The sequence below is a fragment of the Entelurus aequoreus genome, linkage group LG01 (genome assembly GCF_033978785.1).
Source record: "Entelurus aequoreus isolate RoL-2023_Sb linkage group LG01, RoL_Eaeq_v1.1, whole genome shotgun sequence".
NCBI classification, from domain to species: Eukaryota; Metazoa; Chordata; class Actinopteri; order Syngnathiformes; family Syngnathidae; genus Entelurus; species Entelurus aequoreus.
The window spans coordinates 26941243-26953169 of record NC_084731.1 but is presented as its reverse complement, the minus strand read 5'-3'; the positions used below and the strand labels follow the sequence as shown (position 1 = coordinate 26953169).

Sequence of the window (11927 nt, the reverse complement as noted above, 5' to 3'; positions counted from 1 at the left end):
ATTAGCATTTGATTATTAGCAATCCGGGGAGGGTGTTAGTTAAGGGTTGTAGCTGCCTGGAGGTGAACTTTTATTGCGGTTTTGAAGGAAAACGTCGTTGTATGTGTATTGTGCGTAGTTATAAAGTAATAAATAAAAATAAAAAGTTTACCCCGCCCATGGATGTGCGCTGGTAATGTAAACAAACTAATCCTCGTCAAACGCAGGTGGCTGAGCACCACAGTGACGTCACTGCCGATCTTATAAATCACACAGGTGCCCGTAATTGCACGTCGCCGCTGATAAATCTCTTTAATGAGTAGTTTTGCCATTTTTAAAGGGTCTCTGTCCGCTTGAACGTCGTTGTATGTGTATTGTGCTTTGTTCCAACGTAATAAAATAAAAATAAAAAGTTTAACACCGCCCATGGATGTGCGCTGGTATGTAAACAAACTAGCAGCGCAGTGACGTCACCGCCAAGTTTATAAATCACACAGGTGCCCGTAATTGCACGTCGCCGCTGATAAATCTCTTTAATAAGTAGTCTTGCCATCTTTTGGGGGTCTCTGTCCGCTTAAACGTCGTTTTATGTGTATTGTGCGTAGTTATAACGTAATAACATTGAAATAAAAACAGGTTAACCCCGCCCATGGGCGCATCGGTGTGCGCTGGTAATGTAAACACACTAACCCTCGTCAAACGCAGGTGGTTGAGCAGCACAGTGACGTCACTGCCGATTTTATAAATCACACAGGTGCCCGTAATTGCACGTCGCTGCTGATAAATCTCTTTAATGAGTAGTCTCGCCATCTTTTGGGGGGTCTTTGTCCGCTTAAACCGCTGGAAGCATGAGTGCCAGAGGTGGAACGCCTTACATTGGCAGCAAAATAAGTTTGATATCGAAGGCACAGATTCGGTATGAAGGCATATTGTCCTCGGTGGACACAGAACGGTCCACGGTTGCCTTAGCCAAAGGTAAGTTTGTTTGATGGGTCTCATTGTGTGCAGCTGTGATGTGCGGTGAGGCATAGATACTTTTGGAGTTTTTTTTTCCTTTTTTCTTACTTAAATTCATATGTACAGCTCTAATCATTGTTGATTTAAGTTGCACATTAAAGTAACAGGTAAAAGAAGGGAGTTATTCGCTTTCATAAAAACGTTATATTATATGATAAATGGGTCCAAAAAGTATTACTTTTTGGTCCCATTTGCATTTAACAAAATAAATCAAGTATTGTAAGTGTATCTTACCTTTCTGTATCTGAAGTAGCAATAGCTATTTGTATGATCATTCATTTTGTCTTAAAGTCCAGTTTAGAGAAGTATTTAATCATTGATACAGTATACAATCCTCCATATTGGCAGACGCGTTCATTTAATTCAGTTTCATTCCAAGCAATAAAGCAATATTTTTGCATTTGACAAACACCCACAAACGCTGGCTTACTCTTATAATAATGCCATGTTTGTTATTAGAGATGTCCGATAATGGCTTTTTTGCCGATATTCCGATATTGTCCAACTCTTAATTACCGATTCCGATATCAACCGATATATACAGTCGTGGAATTAACACATTATTATGCCTAATTTTGTTGTGATGCCCCGTTGGATGCATTAAACAATGTAACTTTACCATGAATTGATTAACGTGGACCCCGATTTAAACAAGTTGAAAAACTTATTCGGGTGTTACCATTTAGTGGTCAATTGTACGGAATATGTACTGGACTGTGCAATCTACTAATACAAGTTTTAATCAATCAATCAAAAACAAGGTTTTCCGAAATAAGAGAACAACTTCAACTCGAGTTATGGAAAAAAATGCCAACATGGCACTGCCATATTTATTATTGAAGTCACAAAGTGCATAATTTTTTTTAACATGCGTCAAAACAGCATGGAACTTGGGACATGCTCTCCGAGATAATCCTGATACCCATTACAACTATGGGAGGGGCGGCGTGGCGAAGGTTGCTGGTTACTGGGGTTCAATCCCCACCTTCTACCATCCTAGTCACGTCCGTTGTGTCCTTGGGCAAGACACTTCACCCTTGCTCTTGATGGCTGCTGGTTAGCGCCTTGCATGGCAGCTCCCGCCATCAGTGTGTGAATCTGTGAGTGAATGGGTAAATGTGGAAATACTGTCAAAGCGCTTTGAGTACCTTGAAGGTAGAAAAGCGCTATAAAAGTATAACCCATTTATCATTGTCGTTATATACTTTTACTTTCACAAAGTGCATTATTTATTTTTTTTAAACATGCCTCAAAACAGCTACAAAAACAATGAAGGCACACAGCTTCAGTCCAGAGTATACTATATTTATTTTTTTTAAACATGCCTCAAAACAGCTACAAAAACAATGAAGGCACACAGCTTCAGTCCAGAGTATACTAGACGTCTGTATTTTACCGGATATGTACCGCTACGTACAGCGGCGTTTTAAAAAGTCATTAATTTTACTTCTTGAAACCGATAGATAATTTCCGATATTACATTTTAAAGCATTTATCGGATTATCAGGCATCTGTATTTGTTATAAATACAGTTTAAAAAAATAAAGCCTGGCTTCCGCTGGAGACGTGTCTGCTAGCTGGAGCGCCCCCACTTCTCCCAGTGTGGCGAGTCAAGAGTACTGCTGAGGCATTGAACTGCAAGTTGACAATATATCGCCCTCTACTGTGAGGCAGAGGTACTTGCTGCCTCATGGCCTGCCTTTTCCCCGCCTCTTCCCCGCTCCCAGTCTGTAACACTCTCCCTGACCACCTGAGGGCACCACAGACTGGATGCTTTTAAAAAAGGCTTAAAAGCCCATCTTTTTAAAAAAGCCTCTTGTTAGATTTATGTGTGCTACTTCCAGCTATGAGGCTGTCCTAGTTTTTATTTTACTTTACTATTTATCTTGCTCGTTTGGGGCAGCTATTTGTTGTTCTAGCTTTGTTTGTTTTTTAAATGCACTCTAGCACTTTGAGATTGTTTGTTCAATGTAAAGTGCTTTTACCAATAAAATCTATTATTATTATTATTATTATAAGCACGCGTGCACATGCTCAATACACTTTGTGTGTAGCCGTGGACTTCTTGTTTGCCTTATTTTGATAAGGAAACACGGAATTTCCGCGATTTTGACCATGAAAATGATCCAAATATACAGGAACCACACCGAAATCACATAGAAAGCATAGACCAAAAGAGAAATATTCAAACTTTATTCTATTACTTCGTTTTTGGACATCTCATGGTTAAGCCACGGTGGCAAGGTGAGGCAATGTTTCACTTGCCTCCCCTGACAGCACGTCACAGAGCTGCAGCTGCCCTGATCCTGTAGTTTTGTATTTTATGTTCAAACAGTGAAGTCCTATGGGACAGAGGACCGGCACACCGACAGCCCGGTGCCACCCAAAGATGAAGTGTATGAGTTTATAATATTCAGAGGAAGCGACATAAAGGACATCACTGTGTCGGAACCAACAAAGCCGCATCATGGGCTCCCTCGAGATCCTGCTATTGTACAGGTGTGCTCGGTTTTCTCTCTGAACTGTTGATGAACCGAGAAAGTTATTTTGCTGTTTTTAGTCCTCTGTCGGCAGCTCCTCAGGTGGATATCCCCCACGCTGGAGCCCATACAGAGAGATGATGCCTACTTACAACCAGCTGGCTGCCAACTCTCTGCTGAACCAGCAGTACAATGCAGCTTTGGGTCTAGGTATAGCTTGTTGTGCACATTTGTGTGTGTTTCACATTGTTTCACGCAATTTCCTCTTCACACAGGTCCAGGATTTCACGGCATCCCTCCCAGAAGAGCTCCCATGGTAGAACAAGCTGTTCAAACCGTACCTTTGGCGGGCAACGCTGCGAGAAAAGGGAAATCCTCAACCCAGCCGCAGGTCAGACAGGCCGTTAGCCCGGCCCAGCGGTCTGGCTCCCAAGTTCAGAAAGAAAATGTACCCACTTGTAAGAATATTTTAAATCCAATATGTCTCTCGTTGGTGTTCCTGTTGCTTTGATAGTTTTTGGGGTAATATGGGCTTTTGCATCAAACAGCTCCCCGGCCGCCTGCAGGCAAGACACAAAGCCAACGTGCTGATAATCCCAAACAAAGAGGAAAACAAGGTAACATGAAATTAGATTTCTTGGCTATTTGCAAGCAGGGACGTCAAAAGTGTTTTTTTCTGCTATTTTTGAATATTAAGTGTATTCTTTTGAAAATATGTCATAAATGGTGATATAAAATTAATATAGAAAGTTAAGTACTATCAAAAATACAAGTGTTCGTTCCACCTCGATCGCGTCGAACCAAGTTTAGAACACTTCACTCAACGCGGATGTCGTAATGTCATTAAAGTTCACCTTTTAAGCGTTCACACACAGCACCAGCGTTTTGGAACAAGGTAAGGTAGAGGTGTCAAACTCAAGGCTCAGGGGCCAGACCCCGCGACATCATTTTATCTGGCCCGCAAATGCCTGGAAATGTGTCAATAAATACTTAAAATTTTCTCACTAAATGTAGAGGATTTTTTTCATTTTGACAGAAAATATATTTGTACTGCTTGAAATTGCATGCCTTTTTAAACTTTAGTAGTATCCATTATTGCAAAACTGGCAGCTAAGTTGCTAGAATAAAAAAATAATGTGTACTGTTTTTCCATTAACAATATAATGTAAAAACCAATGTAAATTTAACACAAAAATTCTGGCAACTAAGCTGCCAGCAGGTTTTAAAGGCAGAGGCTTAGCCCCCAGAAGATGCACTAATTTAATCATAATACTGTACATTTTAGAACCTTTATTTAACCAGATAAGAAAACCCATTGAGATCAAGATCTCTTTCACAAGGGTGACCTGGCCAAGAGGTCAACAGCACATGTCACAGAGCAGTTTCAAAAATAATACATTAAGACATTTTAAAATACATAAGAGAACTGTAAAACAACAGAGATTTACATCTTTAAAAACACAGGCACTGTGCAAACGTCTCTCGCTGTTTGTCCCTCAGGACAGAACGGAAGGCTCCAAATGGAAGTAGTTCTGTAAGTTTCAGTTTCGTCTGCAATGCATTCCATGCCATAGGGGCAGCAATGCCAAAAGCTCTTTTGCCAAATTCAGTCCGTACATGAGGAACAGTTAAAACATACAAATTGTTAGAACGTAATGCGTAAGAGCTGCTTTTTCTTTGTAACAGTACACAAGTATGGAGGTATTAAACCTAAAAGAGTCTTATAAATGATAGTCAGCCAATATGTGTATCTGCTTGCACTCAATAAAGATAAGTCTGACTTCATATACAGTTGACAATGGTGGGTGAGACTACGACAGCCAGTAACAAATCTTAGTGCTGAATGAAAAACAGTGTCCAAAGACTGAGGCATTTAGATGAAGCACTTTTGAGACTTTTATTAGTAGGTTGCACAATTCCGTACAATTGACCACTAAATGGTAACACCCGAATAAGTTTTTCAACTTGTTTAAGTCGGGGTCCACTTAAATTGATTCATGATACAGATATATACTATCATATATACTATCATCATAATACAGTCATCACACAAGATAATCACATTGAATTATTTACATTATTTACAATCAGGGGTGTGGAGGGGGGTTGGGGGGGGGGGGTATGTACATCAAGTAGTGGACATAGAGAGAGAGAGAGAGAGAGATCAGAAGGCATAAGAAAAAGAAAAAGTATCTGCATTTCATTGTTTACATTTGATTATTAGCAATCCGGGGAGGGTGTTAGTTTAGGGTTGTGGCTGCCTGGAGGTGAACTTTTATTGCGGTTTTGAAGGAGGATAGAGATGCCCTTTCTTTTATACCTGTTGGGAGCGCATTCCACATTGATGTGGCATAGAAAGAGAATGAGTTAAGACCTTTGTTAGTTCGGAATCTGGGTTTAACGTGGTTAGTGGAGCACCCCCTGGTGTTGTGGTTATGGCGGTCATTTACGTTAAGGAAGTAGTTTGACATGTACTTCGGTATCAGGGAGGTGTAGCGGATTTTATAGACTAGGCTCAGTGCAAGTTGTTTAACTCTGTCCTCCACCTTGAGCCAGCCCACTTTAGAGAAGCACGTCTCCATAATCAATTACAGGCAAGATAGTCGCTGTCACCAATTTCTTTCTGACTTTAAGAGAGAAGCCGTTTTTATTTCTAAAAAAGAAACCAAGCTTTACCCTAAGCTTAGAGACCAAGTTGTTAATATGGGCTTTAAATGAAAGGTCCTGATCAAGAGTAAAACCCAAGTACTTGTAATTTAAGACCTGCTCTATAGGGTTTCCATTTGATGTTACAATATTTGGAATATTTTCCAGTAGCACCCTTGAATGAGAGAACCATTACCTTGCTTTTATCTGTATTTAAAACCAATTTAAGATCAAATAAGCGAGCCAGGATGACATCAAAAGCAGCTTGTAAAACCTCAAAAGCCTGAGTGATGGAGGTTGAACAGCAATAAATAATGGTGTCGTCTGCATAAAAATGGTACATTGCATTTGACAAATTATTGCAAAGATTATTTAAGTAGATAGAAAATAAAATGGGCCCCAGCACTGAGCCTTGTGGAACTCCTTTGGTAATGTCCAGTAATGAAGAGGTCGTCCCAGCCACCTGTACACGTTGTGTTCTGCTGGAGAGATAGTCTGTGAACCAAGCAGCTGCATTTTTAGATAATCCAACGTGATGAAGGGCTTGAATTAACAGACTGTGGTCTACTGTGTCAAATGCTTTTGACAAATCAATAAATAGGGCGACACAATATTTCTTGCCGTCTACAGCCTCGATTAAATCTTTGAGGACCTTAAGAGCAGCTGTAATAGTGCTATGCTGTTTTCTAAAACCAGATTGAAATGGAGATAAAATATTGTTTGATTCTAAAAAATCCTCTAGCTGGTTACTGATGATCTTCTCAAACAATTTTGCTAAAATGCATAATTTAGAAATTGGTCTGTAATTATTTATATTTGTGGGTTCACCCCCTTTTAGCAGGGGAAGAACAAAGGCCTATTTCCAGATTTTTGGAATGCTTTTACTTGTTAGACTTAGGTTAAAAATGTGCGAGAGAGGCTCAGCAACAAAATCAGCAGCCAATTTTAAGAAAAAGGGTTCAATTTGGTCAGGTCCTGCTGCTTTAGTTGTGTCCAGGCTCTTTAGTGCACTGTTTACCTCGTATATTGATACAGGTGTGAACTCAAAAGTGCAGGTGCTGCGTCTATTTACAGCCTGTGGTGTATTTGGTATATTAACATTAGCTAAACCAACATTTGACAATTGAGGATTCAACGACTCAAACAAGGATCCGGCAGAAACAAAATACTCATTAAAACAATTTGATATAGTTGTCTTATCAGACAAAGTACCAGATTGAGTAATTAAAGGACTTGGAAAGTCATTTGTTGTCACATGATTTAAAGAAGCTTTTATGGTTTGCCAAAACTTTTTGGGATCATTTGTTTTTTGCATTCATGCAGGTAAAAATCAGACTTGGCCCTCTTAACAAGCGAAGTACATTTATTTCTAAGCTGGCGAAAGCTAAGCCAGTCAGCCTCTGTCTTTGTTTTTCGAGCCCTGGCCCAAGCAACGTCTCTCTCTTTGAGAAGGTTTCCAATTGCAGAGGAAAACCAGGGATTATTTCGACCTTTAACTCTAAAGGTCTATTGTTATGATTCTAATTCACTGATACCGGTAATCCTATGTGTATCAGTTTTTCTGTTACATCCTGATTTAAAGGAAAAATTGACAGTTATCATAATCAAATGAATGATAGGCTATGATTATTTATTTCATATTTTGGCCACTTCATATGTATTTTTTTGCTTTGAAGTTTTCTATTAAAGTTAGACCTAATTATTTAACATGTTTTCATGTTGGTATTTTTTTTAAGGGTTTATCCAAAGCCATCAACCATTATTTTTTAGTTCACTTAAACCAGGGGTCTGCAACCTGCGGCTCTTTAGCGCCCTGGAGCTTTTTTGAAAATGTATGAAAATAGAAAAATATGGAGGGAAAAATGTTTTTGTTTTAATAGGGTTTCTGTAGGACAGCATGACACAAACCTCCCTAAATGTTAGAAATCCCACTGTTTATATTAAACATGATTCTCGGAGTATTTAGCGAGCGCCGTTTTGTCCTAATTTTGGCGGTCCTTGAATGCACCGTAGTTTCCATGTGTAACTTTCTTCCACGATGCCAGAGAAAGATGTTTTATGCAACTCATTCTTTCTCATTTTGTCCAATCTTTTTATGCTGTGTGTGAATGCACAAAGTAGTTGACTTGTGTGGAGTGCTAATCAGACATATTTGGTCAGTGCATGACTGCATGCTAGTCGATGCTAACATGCTATTTAGGCTAGCTTTATGTACGTACTGCATCATTATGCCTCACTTGTAGGTATATTTGAGCTCATTTAATTTCCTATGTCCTGTGTATTTTATATCTGCATTTCTCATGACATATCTATATGTATAATTGCCTGCATTTCGAATAGTGGTTTGTGTGCCGTTATAGACCACAGCAAAAGTAATCCAGCTTGCATAGATTCTTATAAATCCATTCGAAGACAGCCTGGCGTTTCCTTTAACTTAAACACACACATCTATACTTTTGGTCATTCTAAGACAGTAATTTAAAGGAGGTATATCACCCTCTGAGAAGCCTGCATTTTACTAATGTTTTCCAATGTTTTAAATATTAAATTTCTGTCAACGAAGATTTGTGTCAGCCTGCGACAGTCATTTTGATAGTAGGCTAATAAAGCTAATATAGACACTTCATGTTTTGACTTCATTATAACTAGAGATGTCCGATAATATCGGCCGATAAATGCTTTAAAATGTAATATCGGAAATTATCGGTATCTGTTTCAAAAAGTAAAACTAATGACTTTTTAAAATGCTGCTGTACGGAGCGGTACATATCCGGTAAAACACGGACGTAGAGTCTAGTATACTCTGGACTGAAGCTGTGTGCCTTCATTGTTTTTGTAGCTGTTGTTTTGAGGCATGTTTTTAAAAAATTAAAAAAATAATAATGCACTTTGTGAAAGTCAAAGTATAGTATTTCCTATAGTTGTAGTGGGTATTAGGATTATCTCAGGGAGAGCATGTCCCATATTTCAAGCTGCTGTTTTGAGGCATGTTAAAAAAAAATAATGCACTTTGTGACTTCAATAATAAATATGGCAGTGCCATGTTGGCACTTTTTTCCATAACTGGAGTTGAAGTTGTTCTCTTATTTTTGGAAAACCTTGTTTTTGATTGATTGAAACTTGTATTAGTAGATGGCACAGTACATATTCCGTACAATTGACCACTAAATTGTAACACCCGAATAAGTTTTTCAACTTGTTTAAGTCGGGGTCCACGTTAATCAATTCATGGTAAAGTTACATTGTTTAATGCATCCAGCGGGGAATCACAGCAAAATTAGGCATAATAATGGGTTAATTCCACAACAGTATATATCGGTATCGGTTGACATCGGAATCGGTAATTAAGAGTTGGACAATATCGGATATCTGCAAAAAAAAACATTATCTGACATCTCTAATTGTAACACTTATAGAAGGCTTTTAATTTTTTGCGGCACCAGACCGATTCTTTTTTTGTATTTTTGGTCCAATGTGGCTCTTTCAACATTTTGGGTTGCCAACTCCTGACTTAAACGTACCAAATGTGCGTATGGGTTGACGAATTTGGGTATAAAATGGGATGGAAGGCCCATTCTCAGTCTTGTGTGGTGGGGTCCAAAACTTGGTGGTACACCCCTGTTTGCAAGCATAAAGTCATGATGCATTCCTTTTTGAAAATGAGCAAAAATGTATTAAATTGTTTTTGCTCCTGTGCCAAAAAAAGGAAGTCGCAGGCCCAGGAACCGGAACAGAGGTCAGCTTCTTGTGAACTCCAAGTCTACAACTTTGAAATTTGAATCAGATTTTGATTTTGAAAGTGCAAACGCTCAGTTTAAAGACGACCTCACAAAGGAGATTGTAGGTAAGTTTATTGAATGTTTAATCCAGTGATATTTAGGGAAACAAAATGTTGATGAATTTCGTGGCACGTTGCAGTTGAGAAGGTGGACTCTGGGGAGGCCCCTGAGATTCAGTGTACGCAGGAGGAAGAGACACTCGGGGTTAAGTACTATAACAAGAGCAAGGGCTTCTTTGACAACATCTCATCTGACATAAAGCCCAGGTGATGACGCATTTTTTGCCTGTCCCGATGATGCAGTATTTACCGGTCTGCTTTAAGTAAGGTCAACTCATGTGCATTCTCAGAAGGACCTCATGGGCAGAGGAGAAGAAATTAAACATGGAGACGTTTGGAGTACCAGGCCGCTTCCTGAGAAGCCGAGGATTCCGGGGGCGGGGCCACAGAGGGCAGAGCACTGCTGAGCAGCGAACCCTCCCAAAAATTGGCGGTGGGAGAGAGTAAAGTTGATTTGTTTTTTTTTTGTAAATACATTGTAGTTTTCTACTTATTTAATAAGTGCCTCCCCTTTTTCAATTTGACGCACTCAAAATTTTTTGTTTCTTCAACCTAAATCTACATTAATGTAAATGTACATTTTGTAGTATCTAAAAATGGGAGCGAAATTTCTTTTAATCCAGCAGTGAATGTTTACATTTGTAGTTTAGCATGCAGTGTAAGACTTGTCCTTGAACAGAGCATCAGACATGCAATTTAATTTTGTTTCAATAGTTCTGGATATTATTTGCTCGACTGTCCACATGTAAATCCAAAGTGAAATGGGCAGCCAAATGTACTTTATTTCCCCCCCCCCAACTTCTACTGTTTGTAAAACACTCAAGTGTAACAGCTGCTATTAAATAAGGTGGTTAATAGAAACCATTTTTCCCGTCTCTTTACTGCAAATGTCCATTGAGGAAGCAACTTCTGATATAACCTTTGTTCAAAGGTTATATCAGGTTGTATGTTCAAACCTTTGTTGTACCTCAGTTTTTGTTTAATCCATTCCAAAGGGGCCATTAAATAAAATAAAATAAAATTGCCATAAATTATGTAGAACAAATATTTTAACACAAAACTCAATAGTTACATGCAGAAAGCCAAAAAAGCATATGACAAATTATATGGATAAATTAACATTTAGCCTCACTTACCTTTTTATTAAAGACTGGATGGTGATTGGGAGGGGAGAAACCTCACATATGCTGCCGCTGCATTTTCTTGAATTCAATATTGAAGTGAATTATATTTATATAGCGCTTTTCTCTAGTGACTCAAAGCGCTTTTACATAGTCAAACCCAATATCTAAGTTACATTTAAACCAGTGTGGGTGACACTGGGAGCAGGTGGGTAAAGTGTCTTGCCCAAGGACACAACGGCAGTGACTAGGATGGCTGAAGCGGGAATCGAACCTGGAACCCTCAAGTTGCTGGCACGGCCACTCTACCAGCCGAGCTATACCGCCCCATAATATTGGTATTATACCGAAGAACGTATGGACAATGGCAATTTTGCTTGCATCAACTGACTCAACCACTGGGCGAGACAGCTGTGCAACACAACACGTCACGCTGTCGCCACTCTAGCGTTAAATGTATGCAATACTTGTACTGATTGATATTGTTACTCCTGGTTTTCTTAATATACATTAGTCTGAATTGTACTTGTATGTGTATAACGCTAAGAAACTGTCAATCTTAAAAACCTGCTTTGACTTAAATGTCAGACTTTTACAATGGTAGAATGTCCTTTTTACCCCCCCCCCCCCCCCAAAAATTGCAATTTTTTCTGATATGGTCAATTCCCTCTGATTTTTTTCTAAAGTACAAAGTCCATTACAATTTACGTTTTCTGGTCATGCACCTGTTTTTGTAAAAGGTTTATTGTGCTTCCAAAATATGACCAGAATGTGACAACTTAAGCATGTAATATAACGGGGCACAACAGATGGAAATGTCACTGAAATATATAAAGCATGTCTATC

General features: G+C 39.0%; 1 protein-coding gene across 2 annotated transcripts; it reads left to right on the top strand.

Annotated features, from left to right (window-relative positions):
- Positions 1-734: 734 nt before the first annotated feature.
- LOC133650025 (protein LSM14 homolog B-like) lies at positions 735-11704 on the top strand. 2 transcript variants are annotated; one of them, XM_062046778.1, is made up of 8 exons: positions 735-954; positions 3332-3495; positions 3557-3686; positions 3752-3934; positions 4025-4093; positions 9829-9966; positions 10041-10167; positions 10251-11704. In XM_062046778.1, exons 1-8 carry the CDS (start codon positions 828-830, stop codon positions 10405-10407), a joined length of 1095 nt encoding a protein of 364 aa, XP_061902762.1. In that variant the 5' UTR covers positions 735-827; the 3' UTR covers positions 10408-11704. The 2 variants fall into 2 exon arrangements, with proteins under 2 accessions (XP_061902762.1, XP_061902770.1); XM_062046786.1 differs by having other exon boundaries at positions 9829-9962; positions 10251-10396.
- Positions 11705-11927: the final 223 nt, after the last annotated feature.

Bases quoted from the DNA above. Each gene is read 5' to 3' on its own strand.
- LOC133650025 (XM_062046778.1), top strand. From the start codon at position 828: ATGAGTGCCAGAGGTGGAACGCCTTACATTGGCAGCAAAATAAGTTTG. The intron at 3,687-3,751 runs GTATAGCTTGTT...CTCTTCACACAG, and splicing joins CAATGCAGCTTTGGGTCTAG to GTCCAGGATTTCACGGCATC. The intron at 3,935-4,024 runs GTAAGAATATTT...TGCATCAAACAG, and splicing joins GAAAGAAAATGTACCCACTT to CTCCCCGGCCGCCTGCAGGC.